At 49.5% G+C, this 16827-nt stretch overlaps 1 protein-coding gene and 1 long non-coding RNA gene across 3 annotated transcripts; one reads left to right on the forward strand and one right to left on the reverse strand.

The window, feature by feature from the left end:
- Positions 1–2617: 2617 nt before the first annotated feature.
- LOC128853863 (uncharacterized) lies at positions 2618–13614 on the reverse strand. Of its 2 annotated transcripts, XR_008452672.1 has the most exons (4): positions 13505–13614; positions 12304–12487; positions 9618–9828; positions 2618–3148 (listed from the first exon to the last, which is right to left on the reverse strand). It is a non-coding gene; the product is annotated as an uncharacterized LOC128853863 (long non-coding RNA). The 2 variants fall into 2 exon arrangements; XR_008452671.1 differs by lacking the exon at positions 2618–3148 and having other exon boundaries at positions 8130–9828.
- On the forward strand, positions 10770–15909 carry HRH3 (histamine receptor H3). The gene is made up of 3 exons (XM_009563073.2): positions 10770–11002; positions 12209–12375; positions 13256–15909. The coding sequence occupies exons 1-3, from the start codon at positions 10792–10794 to the stop codon at positions 14138–14140; spliced, it is 1263 nt and encodes a 420-aa protein (XP_009561368.2). The 5' UTR covers positions 10770–10791; the 3' UTR covers positions 14141–15909.
- Positions 15910–16827: the final 918 nt, after the last annotated feature.

Here is a 16827-nt window from a genome sequence, read left to right on the forward strand (position 1 = left end):
CTCTGTTGCCTCTACACACAATTGTTTGGCAAATAACAGATTGGGATTTGATTTGGACCTGAGCAAATGCAGTTAATTTATCGCCATGCTCTGCCATCCCTCCCTTTCATCGCACCATGTCGTGCCGTCAGACAACACTGACAGACAGCAAAAGGCAAAGAGAAGGGGGAATAGCATCTGGTGTGACAGACAGAGCCTTTCCTGCAAACCACCTAACTCACACAGTTAAAGCAGAGCAAGACAGAGGGAAATTAAAAGAGAAATTGCACCGGGGTTCTGGTCAGGAGGAGGAGGCAGGATGGCAGCACTGGTGAGAGGTGGGAAAGGTGAGTATCCAAGCTCCTCACCTTCTCCAAAGTTTTTAGCCACCAAGGAAATACTAAAACTAGCCAGCTCCAGTTCATTCCTCTGCTCCATTCCCAGTTCTCCTAACCATGCTTCTCCATCCAGCCCCAGTGCTGGTGGCAGCTCCAGGGAGCACCCTCCGCCCATGGGCAATCACTGCTTTTCCTCTCCTTCAGCTCCTGGTTGGGAAGAATCAGGCAGATCCCTGGGTCCTGTGGGAGCTCTACGACCATAGAAAATCTCCACACCCTCACTCCAGATGCAGGTCTGCATCTCATTTCTATTTTTGTTGCCCTCCTCTGTTTTCCAAGCAAATTATTGAGGAATCTTCCACCCACCTACCACCAACGCAGCCTTCATCAGCTAATACCACCCGCAAAATGCGCACAACACGGTTCTGGGTCTGGTTGACATTAATTTTCAAGCTTCTCTGTGTCTCATAGGCCCTGCGAAAGAAAGGAAAGAAGAACAAAAGAGACAGGTGGGGAATTATTTCTCGCTTCCCCTTCCCTGCTGACTGGCGACATTTCACAGCCTCCGTGCGGTGGAGGGGTGTGGGAAGCGACAGGACAAGAGGAGTTTCTGTAGCTGCTGGGTTTAGGGTAAGCAGTTAGGGTTTATCATGCAGGCTAGAAGGAGACCTGGCTCCCGATGTCCCCCTGATTCTTACTCCTATAACATGCACTCCTGCACCACAACACGCAGGAGAATTGCTGGTTGACCACGGTCCCCTGAAGGTGCAGGATCGGATCAGCAACCCTGTTACCAGCCAATGACCAGGAGGATGACAGCAAACACCCTCCACAATGAAGACACAGCTCTTGCACAACTTATGTTCCTACATTTCTTGCGTGATTCAGTCCCTTAATTGACACCAGAGGCATCTAGCCTTGTTCCTTGTCCTTGGCTTCTCCTAGCGCCCCACCTCCAGTGTGGCTGTACTGAGGTCAGCGCTGGCAGGACATAATTACGTATTGCAGAGGGGAAGGCTTTCAGTTTTTCCTCTTTTTTTCCCCATTATTTGTTCCAGGATGTTCTGAGCTCTGTTAAAATCACAGCAACTGTTACATTCGGTGGCAGCTATGTACCATTTGGAGTCCCCCGAGACAGCTTAGCTGAGTGGTTTCACTAGGAGTATCATAAACACAGTCAGGAAAATAAGAATCTTGTTATTTACAGCAACAGCAAACTCTCTGTCTTTACAGAGGAACAGACCAGAAACCTCAGCAAACACCAAGCTGGGAGGTGAGATAGATTTTGTTGTTAAAACACTGCTTGCTGTGAGCCAGCCCAATAAATAGACCTGCTGAGGCTTCCAGCTCCTCTCCAGACCTGAGCGAGCTCTGGTTCCTTTGTCCTGTACTGTTTCTCTCTGCACCAATGTGACCCCAAATGACTGGCTTGCCTAGAGGCAAAAGCAGCTCCAGGAATGTAGATTTGGGCTTGGAAGGGGAGGACGGTAGAGAGCAGCACAGGCAAAAACATCCTGAGCATCATTGCAGCTTTGCCTGCAGGGAGCTGATGCTTCCTAAATGCTTTGTCTCCCTCCTGTCACCCTGTCCCTTTTAATCCTTCCCCATGCTTTTGTAGCCAGATGCCTGACATACTCTCTATTAGTCTCTGCTGCCTTATAACAAACATCAAAAGAAAGCCTGAAAAGATGAGGAATCAGGGATCAGGACCTGGAGCAACAGCTAATAGAAGAGAATACATTAGGCACACTGAGGCTCGATATGAAATACATTTTCTACCTGCCTTTGTTAGACAGATCTAAGGGCGGGCATGGTGCTGTCACAAGCAGCAAGAGATGGGGTTGAGACAGAGGGGGGTATAAGAAAAGCAAGAAGTCATGGAAAATGCTTGTAGAGATTAAGGACTTTCTAAATTAGACTGATCTGAAGACTGTGGCAACCAGGGGTCAGGCTTTGGAAAGCAGCGGGCAGGCAGAGGGAGCAGCATCCGTCTGTCTGCTGGCAAACTTGTAACCGGGGAGCTGAGCAGAATTAATCCTCTTCAAACATGGGACAGAAGGATCACAGTGGCTCACAGAGGTGGGACAGGGAACCCAGCAGAGCTGATGCGGGCTGGAGGGACAGATGCTGTGTTTCTCTCCCCCTAGGAAGTTTACCTTCCTTGAGAGAAAATGCACTGGATGACTGACTATGACTGACTATGAAGCTGCTGGACCTTACAGCCTTTCACAGATTGCCCTTGAAAGTGATTTTAGCAGCACAGCCACTTGAAATTCCTGCTAAGAGTGACAACAGCAGCATCTTCAGTAACTTTTGCCTGTGCTTTGCCTGCAGGATCTGTTGAGAGATGGATCTGCAGGGTGCTTGTCTGATGAAGGTGTTGGTCGCAGCCCATAAGTGTACAGCAACTGCTCAAACAGGCAGCTTTGGTCCAGCCAAGCATCACCACTTATACCTTCCCAGCGTCTCCTCCCTGCCCTCCTGGGCAGCAGAGCAGAGATTTAATTTTAATGTCCTGTCCTCCCCCGGCAGGGACAACCTGCACTCTTCAGATGAGGTCTCCAGCTGGCGTGGATGTCACCAGAGAGAAGCCGTGTAGCCACCCCAGGGCAGTGTGAGGCTGCTCTCAGGGTCTGTGTGTGAACAGGAGCCTCTTCTGTTTCTTGTGGCTGACTCAGATGAAGTGTCCCCTGCCCTGAAGAGGTGCAGCCTAGCCTGGAGGTTGCACTGTTTGCATGGCAGAGGGACTTCTCCTGAAGGGGGTGTCTTGGTGAATGGAGAGCTGCCCACAGGGCCTGGACAGGTGCCACTGCATCATTTCACAGGAGCCACTGGAAAGGGAGAGAATAACAACAAGCTTCAGTCCCTCCTTGCAAGACACCAGGCTTCATTATCAGAGGCTTTGCAGAAGTCAAACAGTCAAATAAACAAGCTAAAGCATGCTAGACTGCTGATGTTCCTAATCTCAGCAACAAAGACCTCATTTGCCTTCTGCTCTTCAGAGAAATACCTTTCCTTCTGTGCTGTGTTGATTTTACAGCCACATGTGCTTGGGGAATAAGTACCCAACACTGAAACCAAGCTTTGACTTCTTACAGAAAAGCCCTTCAAATGTTGTGCCCAAAGGAACCTCCAACTTGTGGGACACTGAGCACCCAGTGGGAGCGTTTGGGGACAGCATCTGCTTCCAGCTCCACTGGCGTAACTCTGAAGGAACTCTCTTGGTTCAGTCAAGTTGTGCAGAGACAAAAGCAAAGTTGTCTTTATATTTCTGCCGGAAATGATCTGGCAGAATGAGGGCTACATCGTCCTCCCTGATGCACACAATGAATTAATGTGGTTGCGGCTTTGCAAGAGAGAAGAGAGTTGGGCCCACGTTGAGCGGTGGTAATGAATTAAACTGAATTAAATTTTGATACATATTAGAGATATGTTAGTTTCTGTATAAAGTAATATAATTAATTAGCCCAGGATGTCTGTTAAATATTATATGAGGTTACCAATGAGTTCCCCGCCTCTAGGCCCCCGAGGACCAGCAGGAGGTGAGGGAGCTGACATTTGTAGGTCTTCTCCCATGAGAATCTCCTGGTAGCTCTGAAGAAAACCATGAACTCCATGAATGGGCTTAAACTCTACCCTTTTAATTACTTAGTGCCATGAAATTTCACGAAGTTTGATGAAATGTTAAGGAGCTGTACTGCAGCTCACACCAAAGCCCAGGAAAACCGAGCTCATTTCTCCACAGCTGCTCCATTTCTCCATCTGCCTGGGAACGGCACTGCCTTCAATCAGAAATTGTTTAGTCTCAGATGTTCTCACTTCACTCCTAACCTACACGACTTACTGCCATTAAGACTATGAGGAAGGAAGCCCAGCCCTGCTCCTTAAACCACCTCCTGATGGAGCACCTGGTTTAACTGGTGCTTTTTAACAGAGCTGTAACACTTACTCTTCCACATAGCAAAACGCTTCCAGCATCGTCAGCAGCAGCTGTACATGGATAACATGTCTTGTTATTCAGCCCCTTCTGTCTCTCTCTGAAAACATCTATTGGTCTCAACAGCAGCCGCCAACTCAGTCCAAGCTGACAGATGAAGGATGACTTTTGTTTTCATTCCCCTTGTGCTCTGAAATTTTCATTTCAAAATGAAATATTGAATTGGCCCTGACAAGAACCAGGTGTTAATTCTGATCAGACAGTTACTTCATTACTACTCCTATTACTCATCCTGCTCTGCTATGTTTTCCTCCTCCAGAGTAGTTCAAATCAGCATTTTCATGCTCACAAAACTGTGGCTGGTTTGCACAAGACTAGAAATTTGACTTTGTAGACAGGGTGATTTGTAATTTTAAGGAGTTAGTTCCCAAGAAGCCAAGAACAGTCATGGCAGTTTGGGACAGGTCCAACTACAAACAGTCTCGCTGTGCTAAAGGATAGATATTTGGACACTTTGGGAGTTTGGATTTGCAAGTTACAGCTACAGCTGGGAATGGAGAGAAAGAAGGAAGGAAAAGAAAGATGTGAAAAGGTGTGGGACTTATTCTGAACACAGATAGACTCATACAGGGCCCAGGCCAGCTCAATTCCCCTCCAGTATTTGTCGTCCTTCTCAAAGATGAGGTGGCATTGAAGTTGTTGTCATGTTCTCAGTATATGCTGCTTTAAAAGTAGAGATGGTAGTGCTCTTCCTACCTTTCTGAAAGCTGGTTCACAGGGCATTGCTTAGCATTGTTGAGGACTATCCTTGTCATCATCATCTTTATCCAACATTAAACTTGCTCAGTTGAGCCCCTTGCAGTGCGCTAAGGAAAAGACCTTCCACCAGCAGAAGTTGTTTTGACATCAGCAGCAGGATGAAGGGCATCCAACTGATTTCGCAGTGTCTCATCCAAGTGTGGATTACCGTGCTGTTTTCCTTCTCCCTTCATAAAGAGGTGAGAGCAGCACCCAGACGGGTACACAAGTGTGTCCCGGCACAGTAGAGCTTGTCTGAGGGTGGGATGCTTTGCCCACACGTGTGCCTCACGATGGAGATGCTTGTCCTGATGTCAAAGCACTGTGTGATTCCCTGAGCTGGAGCCAAGCACTGAGTGATAGATGTGCCTGGAGTAGAGGAGGCAGCAAATTCTTGAACCTTATCAATATTTGCACACAGAATTTGGCTGCAACCATCTCGGTGGGTTTTGACTGAGGTGTGTTTGAAAGCGAGTTCAGACCATGTATTTGCCGAGATGCACCGCAGAGAGACAGCGTGTAGAAGTACAAGTTTATTCTTGTTTTAATGACTCAGGTATGATTATCACCTTGTTTGTAGAAGACTGCAGTCTCTGAAGGTGGGAGATGCTGCCAATTATGTAGCAATACTTTATCAACCAGCTAAAAAGGAACGTTCTCATCACTCCAAGTTTATTGTATAGAAGAGCTACCTGTGGACCAAGACAGTGTCGTCTTTAAGAAACTCTTCAATATACTCTTGAGAGCTAAAAAGACATTTAATGGAATAAAACTTAAGTGGACCAGATAAAAATAACAAAGCAAGCCAACAACATTATCTCATCACAGACATATTGGCATGCTTCCCAGAGCAGGGAGCAATCCAACTCCTTGCATCTGGATTTCCTGCTTCACTACAAAGATCAGGAGCATCCAACAATACCTAAGAACCTGAACAAGCATCTAACAAAATCTCAGCACCTCTACGGTACTCGTAAGAAGCTGGAGACCAGTTTTGTAGTGTGGTTCTCTACATCCGGTCTTTTAGTGTATGTTGTCTTGAGCTTTTCATGAACTGCAAATAAATGCGTGAGGTAACCAGGGATGGTGGTCCAAGACAAACCAGGTGCGTGTATAATAGGCTCTGATTTGACATGGGCTGTAGCATACACCTTGTAACTCAAGGAATCCCTCAGGTGTTACAGTGAAAACATCCTGAACTGCGTGTTTAAAAAAACTGTAGTATTTTTCTAATATGGGAATTGTGAGAATTTAATAAAGCTACAGGATGCTAAAATTTAGAAAGGAGAATTAAACCTGATGTGTAGGAGAGGGTGCCCCAGTGGGAAGAGCAAATCCCAGCACTGTGTCTTCGGTGGCCAGCTTAATCAGTCTGCATGGAAACTTTATTTATTTGGAGAAGAGTTTTTGGAGAAGAACTTCTCTGCCCCACTTCTGTCCAGCTTGTAAGTCTATGTGGAATGCTGCATGCCACCAGAGAAAACATTAATGAGATACCGGACAGAGGAAATATATCTGTACAAAGGAAACTCCAAATTGGTCCCTCTAGGACTTCCAAACTAAAATAAGAAACAATAGAGTCAGTACCAAGTGGCACTAAGCCACATGCATCGAAAGCACGTACAAAACATCCTGTGGGCCTGACCGACGGCTGTTTCCCCACACTAACCAGTACCAAGCGGAGAGGCGATGGTCACCAGCCGGGCTTGGCAAAGCCAGCAGCAGCTGATGGTCCTGAGGCGCCGTGCCAATCTACAGGCTTCGCAGTGCCCAAAATTCAGGACAGGGCCAACTGCTAAATTACATCCAAAGCTTGAGTTCCCTAAACACCAGGAGGCTGCAGAAGCTATTTGTCTTCTCAGCCTGAAGGCTTCACATCATAGAGAAACTCCCCAGAACAGCAACCTTACGAGAGGGTTATTGACTTCTTACTCACTCTCTGCTTGAATGCAAAATGACTTTCAAGTGCAGACTTCTCTTCCAGTACAAAGCATCCTTAAAAAAGCCACATATTACCCTTGCCTCTCTTTAAAAGATATTGAAAGTCTGCAGAATTCATGTTCAAGTAAATGCTTCTGAAAAATAAAGTAGGGAAGGAAATAGATATGGAAGGAGAACTCCTGTCTTCTTGCTTAGGAGCCTTCCAGGAGCAGAATTGCTTTGGAGACAGCGGGAGAAGGACTGCTCCGAGCTTGTACTGTGTTCAGGGCTGGAGTCCTCAGCACAGGAAGGACCTGGATCTGTTGGGGCAAGTCCAGAGGAGGCCACAAAGGTGATCTGAGGGCTGGAGCACCTCCTGTATGAGGATAGGCTGAGAGAGTTGGGGTTGTTCTGCCTGGAGAAGAGAAGGCTCCAAGGAGACCTTAGGGCAGGTTCCAGAACTGAAAGGGGTTCCAGGAAAGCTGAGGAGGCGCTCTGGATCAGGGAATGCAGAGATAGGATGAGGAGGAATGGTTTTAAGCTGAAAGAGGGCAGATTTAGATTACATATTAGGAAGAAATGTTTTCCCATTAGGGTTGCCCAGAGCAGCGGTGGCTGCCCCATCCCTGGAGGTGTTCAAGGCCAAGTTGGATGGGGCTTGGAGCAACCGGATCCAGTGGGAGGAATCCCTGCCCATGGCATGGGGTGGAACTGGATGGGCTTTGAGGTCCCTTCCAGCCCAAACCATTCTACAATTCATGAGGGCTCCCAGGTCTTGTCTGCTGGTGCAGCTGAACGTCAGGGAACACAGGATTACCTTAGCACCCAGGCTGTCACTGTGGCTCTTTGGTGGCCTCACTGCAGCCAGCTGGGACATCCCTACAGCCGGGTAGAAGCCACCAAGAGCAAGCTTGGGTGGGAGCTCTGGGTTGTGACATCTACGTCTGCCATCTCAAGTCCCTGCATCTCAGTCACAACCTTAGAGGAAACGGACACCAGGCTCAGGAAAGCTTATAGCCGAGCTATAGCTCTGCCCCTCCGGAATGGTCCCACCTTGGTCCCTATATCTACACAAGGATTAAGCAGTGTTCAGACTCTGAGGCTCAGGAGGTCTCCTAGCCCAGAATAGGACCCCATGGCCTGATGGCAGGGTGATCAATACACCCTATAGGAACATATATAAGCACTTATGAACATATGGCATATCTACACATGGCATATGCAGTGCCTAAGCCTGGTCAAAACACTAGCTCTCTTACCATCTGCTTGCATGTCTGCGTGTGATTCTGCTTTAACTATCCCTTCCAGTTTGGGAGATTTCCTTTCTTTTAGTACCAAGATAGCATGTTTCCTGAAATACATTAGAAATACATTTATCCATCTGCTGGAGCAAGGGAGAAACTTCACAACCAGGAAAACTACAGTCTGCTCAGCTCTGTCATCTCTTATTTATATAAAGCTCCTGACAAATTACTCTGGATAAACAATAATTCAGATTTGTCTATGTTATCTTTTGCAAATCACTTTATAAATTACCTTAGGTACAAGGTACAGTTTCTGCTTTCTGTCTGGGTGGTGAAAACTCTGAATAATGAATGACAACTCACAAACAGCAAACAGCTCCCAGTGATAGCGCTGCAACATGCACACAATAATTTGGCATTTGTAAACATTTCAATGAATACTAATGATCGTCTGAATAGCTGGAGATTACAAACACCACCAGATCACAAACAGTCACAGAATGAATGTGGTCTGTGGGTTCATTAAACAAGGGGGTGGAAAACAGCACCCTTTCTCCGTCACATCTGAAATGATGGGCACTAAATTCTGTTCCTCTCTGCTGCGACACGCTGCAGCTGCACAGCGAGCTGCGAGCTGCCCTGGGCGGAACGCAAGCCGGTGTGTGGGTAGGTCTGATCTCCCTCAAGGCAGCGCTGAAGCCACCCATGACGTTCTTCAAAGCCTCGCATGGGTGCACCGCCGTTGTCCCACCGACCAGGAGATTGTCACCCACCCACGCAGCGTCCTCTGCTCTCCCACCCGCAGCTCCCACAAGCCCACAGTGACATCCTCCGTCGGGATGTGGCAGTGGAGTGGCTTGGGGACACTTGGCTGCCTGAGGAAGGGGACACACCAAGTGCCTGCCCATTGGGCACAGCCTGCCTGTGCTGCCCCTGCACAGCACCTGGAAAAAGACAGCCTGGATCTAAACATGGAGCCAGTGTGTTGTCTCCGTGCTGGGCAAGTCAAGGGACAGAGTGAGTCTGGTCCCTCTTGGAGGCCACCTGTTGGCAGGTGCCACCAAAGGCCACTCCTGCAGGAGCACTTGTCAGGCTCTCTGCCTGCGTTGAGCTGAAAAGTGCTCTCATGTCCTGGATCTCCTGGCTGCAAATTATTTATCGTGATTTAAAAGAGCCCTTTCAGCCTCCTCGCAGGAGGATTAGCACCTGCTATCAAGACAGTGGCCGTAGTGGTGGGTTTGAAGAGGAGTTTTGTGAGGCTGTAATGGTTCCTGATGTGAAAATAGCTTTTGAAGTAATCAGAAGGCAGCAAACCCACTGGGCATTGACTTCATGCATGTTTCTGGATTTGCAGAATTTCCTTGCTTTGCCTTTTTTGATCTCTGTTTTTCAAAGACTTACACAACTTCTCGAGATTCCCCAGAAAGAAAGATGCTTGGACAGGGTCTCCAGCCAGTATCTTTCCCTGGTTTCCAGTCTTGCTGCTCTGCACAGCCCCACGCTGTTCTCCAGGGGTGGTGATCGTGGTGAGCTGATCCTACCCTGGTGACAAGGCACCCATGAAGATGATTCCACTCCTGCCTTCTATGGATTCATCCTGGAATATCACCAACTGAAGAAAGTATTCAAACAGAAGTTTTTCTCTTCAGCTATGAAAAGCTAAACAAGTGGATGGAGGACGGAGCAATCAGCATTCCCTTGGAGCTGGGGACCGTGGGCGAGTGCTCCGTGGTTTGCAAAGTGAGTGGCATGGCCACTTTATAGATTTGCCTGCTCCCAGGCAGCTTTACCTGTTCACACTGTTGCCAGCGAGGGGCACGGTCAAGGGCATCACCTTCTTTCCTCCGCCTGCCCAGAGACCCACTCTTAGCTGACCGCTAATTAAAAGACAAGTTAAGCCTTAACCTCCACTCCCCTCCACTGAGGCAGAGATGCCGAGGCAGGGATCATAAGCACTGCCAATTCCCTTTATCTTGGGGGATGTTCCTGTGCTGAATGCAAAGATGTTCTGGGAGGATTGAAGGATGTTCTTTGGTTGAGGTGGGAAATAGGAAGGTAGAGATGCTCAGGGGTGATGCAGTGGTGGTCCTAGGTTGAGAGAGGAAGGGGGAATGTTGGGATGCTCGGGGTGGTTCAGGGATGCTCTAGGGGATTCAGGGTTGCTCTGGAGGGATGCAGGGATGCTCTGAGGGGTTCAGGGTTGCTCTGGGAGGGATGCAGTGGTACTCTGAGGGGTTTGAGGTTGCTCTGTGCAGATGCAGGGATCCTCTGAGGAGATACAGGATTGCTCTGGTGGGAGATGCAGGGATGCTCTGGAGGGAGATGCAAGGATGCTCTGAGGAGATACAGGGATGCTCGGGGGGGTCAGCGGTCTCTCTGGTGGGATGCAGGGATGCTCGGGGGAGTCCGCGGTCGCTCTGGTGGGATGCAGGGATGCTCTGGAGGGAGGATGCAGGGATGCTGGGGGGGGGGTCCGCGGCCGCTCCGGGCAGCCTCGGGGCTGGAGTGCGGGTGCCGCCGGGCGGAGCGGGAGGCGGGAGGCGGGGCGGGGCGGTGGCACAGCGCGGAGCGGACCATGGAGGGCGCGGGGGCGCCGAACGGCTCCGCGGGCGCCGGGCGGTTCGCGGCGGCGGGGACGGCGGCGCTGGGAGCGCTGATGGCCCTGCTCATCGCCGTCACCGTGGCCGGCAACGCGCTGGTGATGCTGGCCTTCGTGGCGGACTCCAGCCTGCGCACCCAGAACAACTTCTTCCTCCTCAACCTGGCCATCTCGGATTTTCTAGTAGGTAAAGTGCCGCTCCCCGGGCTCCCCGGCCCGGCAGAAACTTGGGCAGCGGGCGCTCGGCGGGGCGGGCAGGGGATGCTCCGGGACCGGGACCCGCACGGTACCCCGGGATCTGCCCCGATTCTGCCCTCGCTGAACGCTCCGTCTCCTTCCCATCCCTGCGTTGGTAACACCAGAATCTGCCCCGCTCCTGTCCCTCTGTCCCCTCCGACATCCCCGCGCTGGTACCCCAGAACGTGCCCCGCTCCTGTCCCGTTCCTGCCCATCTGTCCTCTCCCCATCCCCGCACCGGTACGCCAGAAACTGCTCCGCTCCTGTCCCCCTCCGGCAGCCAAAAGGTCCCCACGGACATCCCCACATCGGTACCCCAGGAGCTGCCCAGCTCCAGCCCCTCTATCCTCTCCCCATCCCGCACCGGTACCCCGAGATCCACTCCGCTCCTGCCCCCGCCGCCCCTCTATCTCCCCCACGACACCCCCTCTCCACATCCCCGCACCGGTACCTCTGGGATCTGCCCTGCTCCTGCCCCTCTGTCCCCTCTATCCCTTCCCCATCCCCGTACCGGTACCCCGGGATCTGCCCCGCTCCTGCCCCTCTGTCCCCTCCGACATCTCCGCACCGGTGCCCCGGGGTTTGCGCCGCTCCTGTCCGGCTCCTGCCCTTCTGATCCCTCTATCCCTTCCCCATCCCCGCACCGGTACCGTTGGGATCTGTCCCGTTCCTGCCTCTCTCTCCCCTTCCCATCCCCGCATCGGTACCCCAGGATCCACTCCGCTTTGCCCCCGCTGAACCCTCCATCCCCTTCCTATCCCCGTACCGGTACGTCCGGGATCTGCCCCGCTCCTGTCCCGTTCCTGCTCCCTCTCCATCCCTGCACCGGTACCCCGGGATCTGCTCCCACTGACCCCCTCTTCTCCCCTCCCCATCCCCACACCGGTACCCCGGGATCTGCCCTGCTCCTGCCCCTCTGTCCTCTCCCCATCCCCACACCAGTACTCCATAAACTGCCCCACTCCTGTCCTCCTCTGGCAGCCAAAGGGTCCCCTCCAACAATCCCCGCACCGGTACCCCAGAATCTGCCCCGTTGTCCCCTCTGTCACCTCCCCATCCCCGCACTGAGCAGTGGCTGCAAGGATGGACCCAATCCCGGGGGTGGCCACAGCACAGCTCCCCACTTCCCGATGGAAATGGAGCCCTCCGGTTGCAGGTGCCTTCTGCATTCCCTTGTACGTGCCCTACGTGCTGACGGGGAAATGGATCTTTGGGAGAAGCCTCTGCAAACTCTGGCTGGTAGTTGATTACCTGCTCTGCACCTCCTCAGTCTTCAACATCGTGTTGATTAGCTATGACAGATTCCTCTCGGTGACAAGAGCGGTGAGTCCTGTCGTGGAGCCTAAGGGGGGAATAACTCTCCTGCTTTATCCTTCAGATTCTTCGCAATAATTAAAAGTTCTTTGAATCCTCCTGAAATTATGAATCTTCCAGCCTGGTGATGGAAAGCAATAATTATCCACAAATATATAATTCAGCTGTGGTTTCAGATTAGTATTTCTGGCATAATTAAATCGTTTAAGGTTCAGACCCTGTTGTGCAGGTGTTCCCTTCCCAGATGATGGGACAGTAGTGTATGAGTGAGTCAGTGAGGTAAGCAAACCTATTCCTAACTTTGAGGGGCTTATTATCTCCAGGACAAACAAGTGGATTGCAGTCAGACTCCCAGCTTCTCCCCGGCTACCAAGGCAGTAGATTCAGTACCAGTTTCGCCAGGGCACTGCCATGAGCTCTCAGGGTACGTGATAAGGTGAAAACGCTCAGCTGTTTGCAGGCAGAGCAGATCCATCACTGTTTGCTTGTTCTCTGACTCCAGAGACAACGTGGATTAGCTGTGAGGCTCAGAGAGAGCCCAAGGTAGATGCCTACCTAGCCTGGGAGTTTGAGGTGTGCCTCTCCCTGGGAGCTGCAGAGAGGAGCTGGGGACAAGGCAGGAAAGTGGTGAGGTTCAACCCAGTCAATGCATTTTCACTCAGCAAAAGCCACATCTGGTTTTTTGGAGCTGCAAGATGAAGGCTCTAAGTCTTCCCTGCAGGAGTGTGATTTATCTCACAATTGCTCCTGTTGCCTATGGCATATGAATTTGTTCGACTGCTAGGATATTGCCTAGCAACTTTATCAGGGACACTAACAGCTCATTTGGGAAGAGCTTCAGCCAACTGGGGTGCGTGGCCGTACTTAAGGAAAGGTTTCCTCGTTGCAGGTCGCCTACAGAGCCCAGCAAGGCAACACCAAGCGAGCGGTGCTGAAGATGGTGATGGTGTGGGTGTTAGCGTTCCTGCTTTATGGACCTGCCATTATCAGCTGGGAGTACATATCGGGCCAGAGTATCATACCCACTGGGGAATGCTATGCTGAATTTTTCTACAACTGGTATTTTCTCATGACAGCCTCTACGCTGGAGTTTTTCACCCCTTTCATCAGTGTAATGTTTTTCAACCTGAGCATTTACCTGAACATACAGAAGCGTACCAAAATCCGCCTGGATATTTTCCACGAAGTGCACGGCCAGACCTTCACTGAAGAGATGGAAATGAGCCCAGAAGCAAAGCTTTGTCTGAAATGCTGTAAGTGGGAGCAGAAGCAGCCAGCTGAAACCCTCGACCCCTCTAGGAGCAAAGCTCAAGCAGCAGCCTCTGCTGCCAGCCAGGATGCCAAAGACTTGCTGTCAACAAGCTCTGAGAGCTCTGGGAAACCCAAGTATTGCAACAAAAAGAGCTGTAAAAATTTAGCATCCACTCTGTCCTTAGAGAAACGGATGAAGATAGTGTCCCAGAGCATGACTCAACGCTTCAGGCTGTCTAGAGACAAGAAAGTGGCTAAATCACTGGCAATTATCGTTGGCATTTTTGGGATTTGCTGGGCACCATACACTCTCCTGATGATCATCCGTGCTGGCTGCCACGGCCACTGCATCTCTGACTACTGGTATGAGACTTCCTTTTGGCTGCTGTGGATCAACTCGGCTGTAAACCCTGTCCTATACCCTCTCTGCCACAACAGCTTCAGAAGAGCTTTTGTTAAACTCCTCTGTCCCAAGAAGCTAAAAGTTCAACCTCATGATCCCCTTCAGAACTGCTGGAAGTGAAGTCAGCCCTGTGTGCGGATGAGAAGAGCCTTAGTTTAATACACTTTGGTTGTGGAAAAGTCCTTGGAAAAGACTGGGAACACTAGTCTAGGGTATGTGAGGAAGGCAGCAGCAAGACCACTATTCATGCATTCTCGTCCATCAACAACAAAATCACCAGGAATAGAAGGCTTTTTTTTGACATTAACCACAGGCAGGGAAATCTGTGTCCTCCACTTGCAGGTGCCACAGAAGAGCTTTGCTGCCACCTAGTCAGCCAGAGCAGCACCAGCATTTTCCTAAAACGAGGAAAAATAAAAACTGAAAAATAAAAGCTAACAAAATAAATACCTAACTTAAACCCACCGGACTAAACTACAGTTTAGTGCTTGCAAACCTGTTTTTTTCCCATAAATGTGAGGATTTTTTTCCTTGCGCTTAAGATGTTGCAGGTATGCGACAATACAAAAAGAAAAGAACAAACCTCAGGAGGAAAACACTTCATTTGTCATTTCTGCTACAGTAGCTACAGCCATAGCCTAGATGCCCATTGCATGCAATGCAATAAATGTCCCTTCCACTCCCCAAAAAGGGGCAAATCTCTGCCGTAAGGAGTTTACAGGCAGCCTCAGAGGTGCTGAGCATCCTGAATCCCGGATTCCTGCTTCAAAACTGATCCGGTTTCCTTTGTGTCCAGCCACACAGCAAGCAGGGCTCCCACAGCCCACGGCAGCGCTTCCTTCCTGCCTGGAGCTGGGCAGTGGGAGCTAGCCTGGTCCTTGCAGGATATGTGAGCCCTAGCAGATCCAAAGAAGGATGGTGGCCCTATGGGGACGGTGCCAGCTGGACATTGGCTTCTCCACAGTCTCCCTCACGATGACCCAAAGGTATTTTAAGATCTCTTCTGCAGGATCTTAAAAATACTCTTTTGGCAATGGGCTAGGGAATGACAAGCACTGGGAGAAGTGAGGCTTGTGCTCTATTTTTCAGTTAGTTTTGGATCTCTTAAGTTGAGCAAGATGCAGAACTCTTGCATGCTTCCTTTCAAAGTACATAATTTGAATGGAGACCTAGAGCGAGCTGATCCAGGCAACATAATCATCTATTTATTTATTTATTAAGCAGTTGACTGATTCCACAGATAGAGCACCAGATTCAAGAGACTTACGCTCTGTCCTCAACCCTAAGGCGAAATCTTAGGAATTTTATCTCTGCTTCCCATCTTGTGCTACATCATACTTGCCTATTCAGGCTGCAACCTCTTTGGGAACAGAGGTGGCACAGCCATAGTGCGAAACACTTCAACTCTCCATCTCTGTTGGCACTGCTTGGTAATCTAGTAATAAAAATACGTAATTAGTTGCCATGGCAAATGCTCATATTTAACAGTATTGTACATGGAAGGTCAAGATGATAAGTCTGAAAATTGCAGTCACAAATAGAAACCCATATGCTGTAAAGTAATGCCCAAAAAGCTTATGATGTTGTGATTGCCAATCACTCGTAGCTGTTGTAAGCAAACTGCTGCTAGGAATAAAAGAAAATGCTATCCAGCTTTATTCCAGTGACATCTGTTGAGTAGATCGATATTGACATCCAAAATCAGGTTTTAAATGATGTCTTGTTTTGTGTAAATATTGTCTTGTGACATGTTCAGTCAGACCATTGTGTATGGGTTAAGACATGCTTTGAAGTACATGTACTAAAAATTAACAGTATGTACTGTTGAGCCTGCTTGTACCTTTCCTTGTGTCTGCTACCTGCTGAAAACCCCAATAAAGTATTTTTATATGAAGACTGAATGAAACTTTATATGTAGTTTTATGGTAAACGAGTCTTGCTGGAAATGATAAAATCCAACAGAAAGCAAAAATTCTATGGTTTTTTTTCAGAAGAATCAGATAAAGCCTGTACATTTTGCAAAAAAAAAAAAGCAGCTCCTAAAACAGATTAATTTCTCTGACCTCTGAATAACAGGTTCCTGACAGTACACTAACGGTGAGGTGAGTGTGCACCACTTAACTCTTTCCAACTTGTGTTCTTTTCCGGAGCACCTCACATGGAACTTCTGTCCAGGTAGAGCTTAGAGCACAGAAAGGGGCTCCAGGAAAGCTGGGGAGGGGCTCTGGATCAGGGAGTGCAGTGACAGGATGAGGGGGAAAGGTTTTAAGCTGAAAGAGGGGAAATTGAGATGAGATTTTAGGAAGAAATCGTTTACTGTGAAAGTTGGAGGGGCCCTGGCCCAGGCTGCCCAGAGCAGTGGTGGCTGCCCCATCCCTGGAGGGGTTCAAGGCCAGGTTGGATGGGGCTTGGAGCAACCGGATCCAGTGGGAGGTGTCCCTGCCTGTGGCAGGGGTGGACCTGGATGGGCTTTTAGGTCCCTTCCAACTCAAACCATTCCATGATTCTGTGATTCTATTTCCAGAGAGAGGCATCCAGCTTACACAGGGAGCATCAGTAAACAGCGTTCTGCAGCTGTAAGTCCTGCCTAGGAGTTTTTTAAAGAAACAGGCTAAGCGACTTGCTATAAAACCTGTGCAGAGGTAGTGCCAGTTCCTTCTCTGCATACAAACTCACACTCCATTAACTCAAAGATGTAAAGGCCGTGATACGAGGTCTGTGGTCCTTTCATAGAGCAGTGTCTGCATATCAGTGAACTGTCAGAGAACATTTTTCAGCACAGCTCCTTTCTTTTTGGCTCTGTAATA

This window comes from Cuculus canorus, chromosome 16 (genome assembly GCF_017976375.1).
Source record: "Cuculus canorus isolate bCucCan1 chromosome 16, bCucCan1.pri, whole genome shotgun sequence".
In the NCBI taxonomy this organism is placed as follows: Eukaryota; Metazoa; Chordata; class Aves; order Cuculiformes; family Cuculidae; genus Cuculus; species Cuculus canorus.

Bases quoted from the DNA above. Each gene is read 5' to 3' on its own strand.
- HRH3 (XM_009563073.2), top strand. From the start codon at position 10,792: ATGGAGGGCGCGGGGGCGCCGAACGGCTCCGCGGGCGCCGGGCGGTTC. The intron at 11,003-12,208 runs GTAAAGTGCCGC...CTCCGGTTGCAG, and splicing joins CATCTCGGATTTTCTAGTAG to GTGCCTTCTGCATTCCCTTG. The intron at 12,376-13,255 runs GTGAGTCCTGTC...TCCTCGTTGCAG, and splicing joins TCCTCTCGGTGACAAGAGCG to GTCGCCTACAGAGCCCAGCA.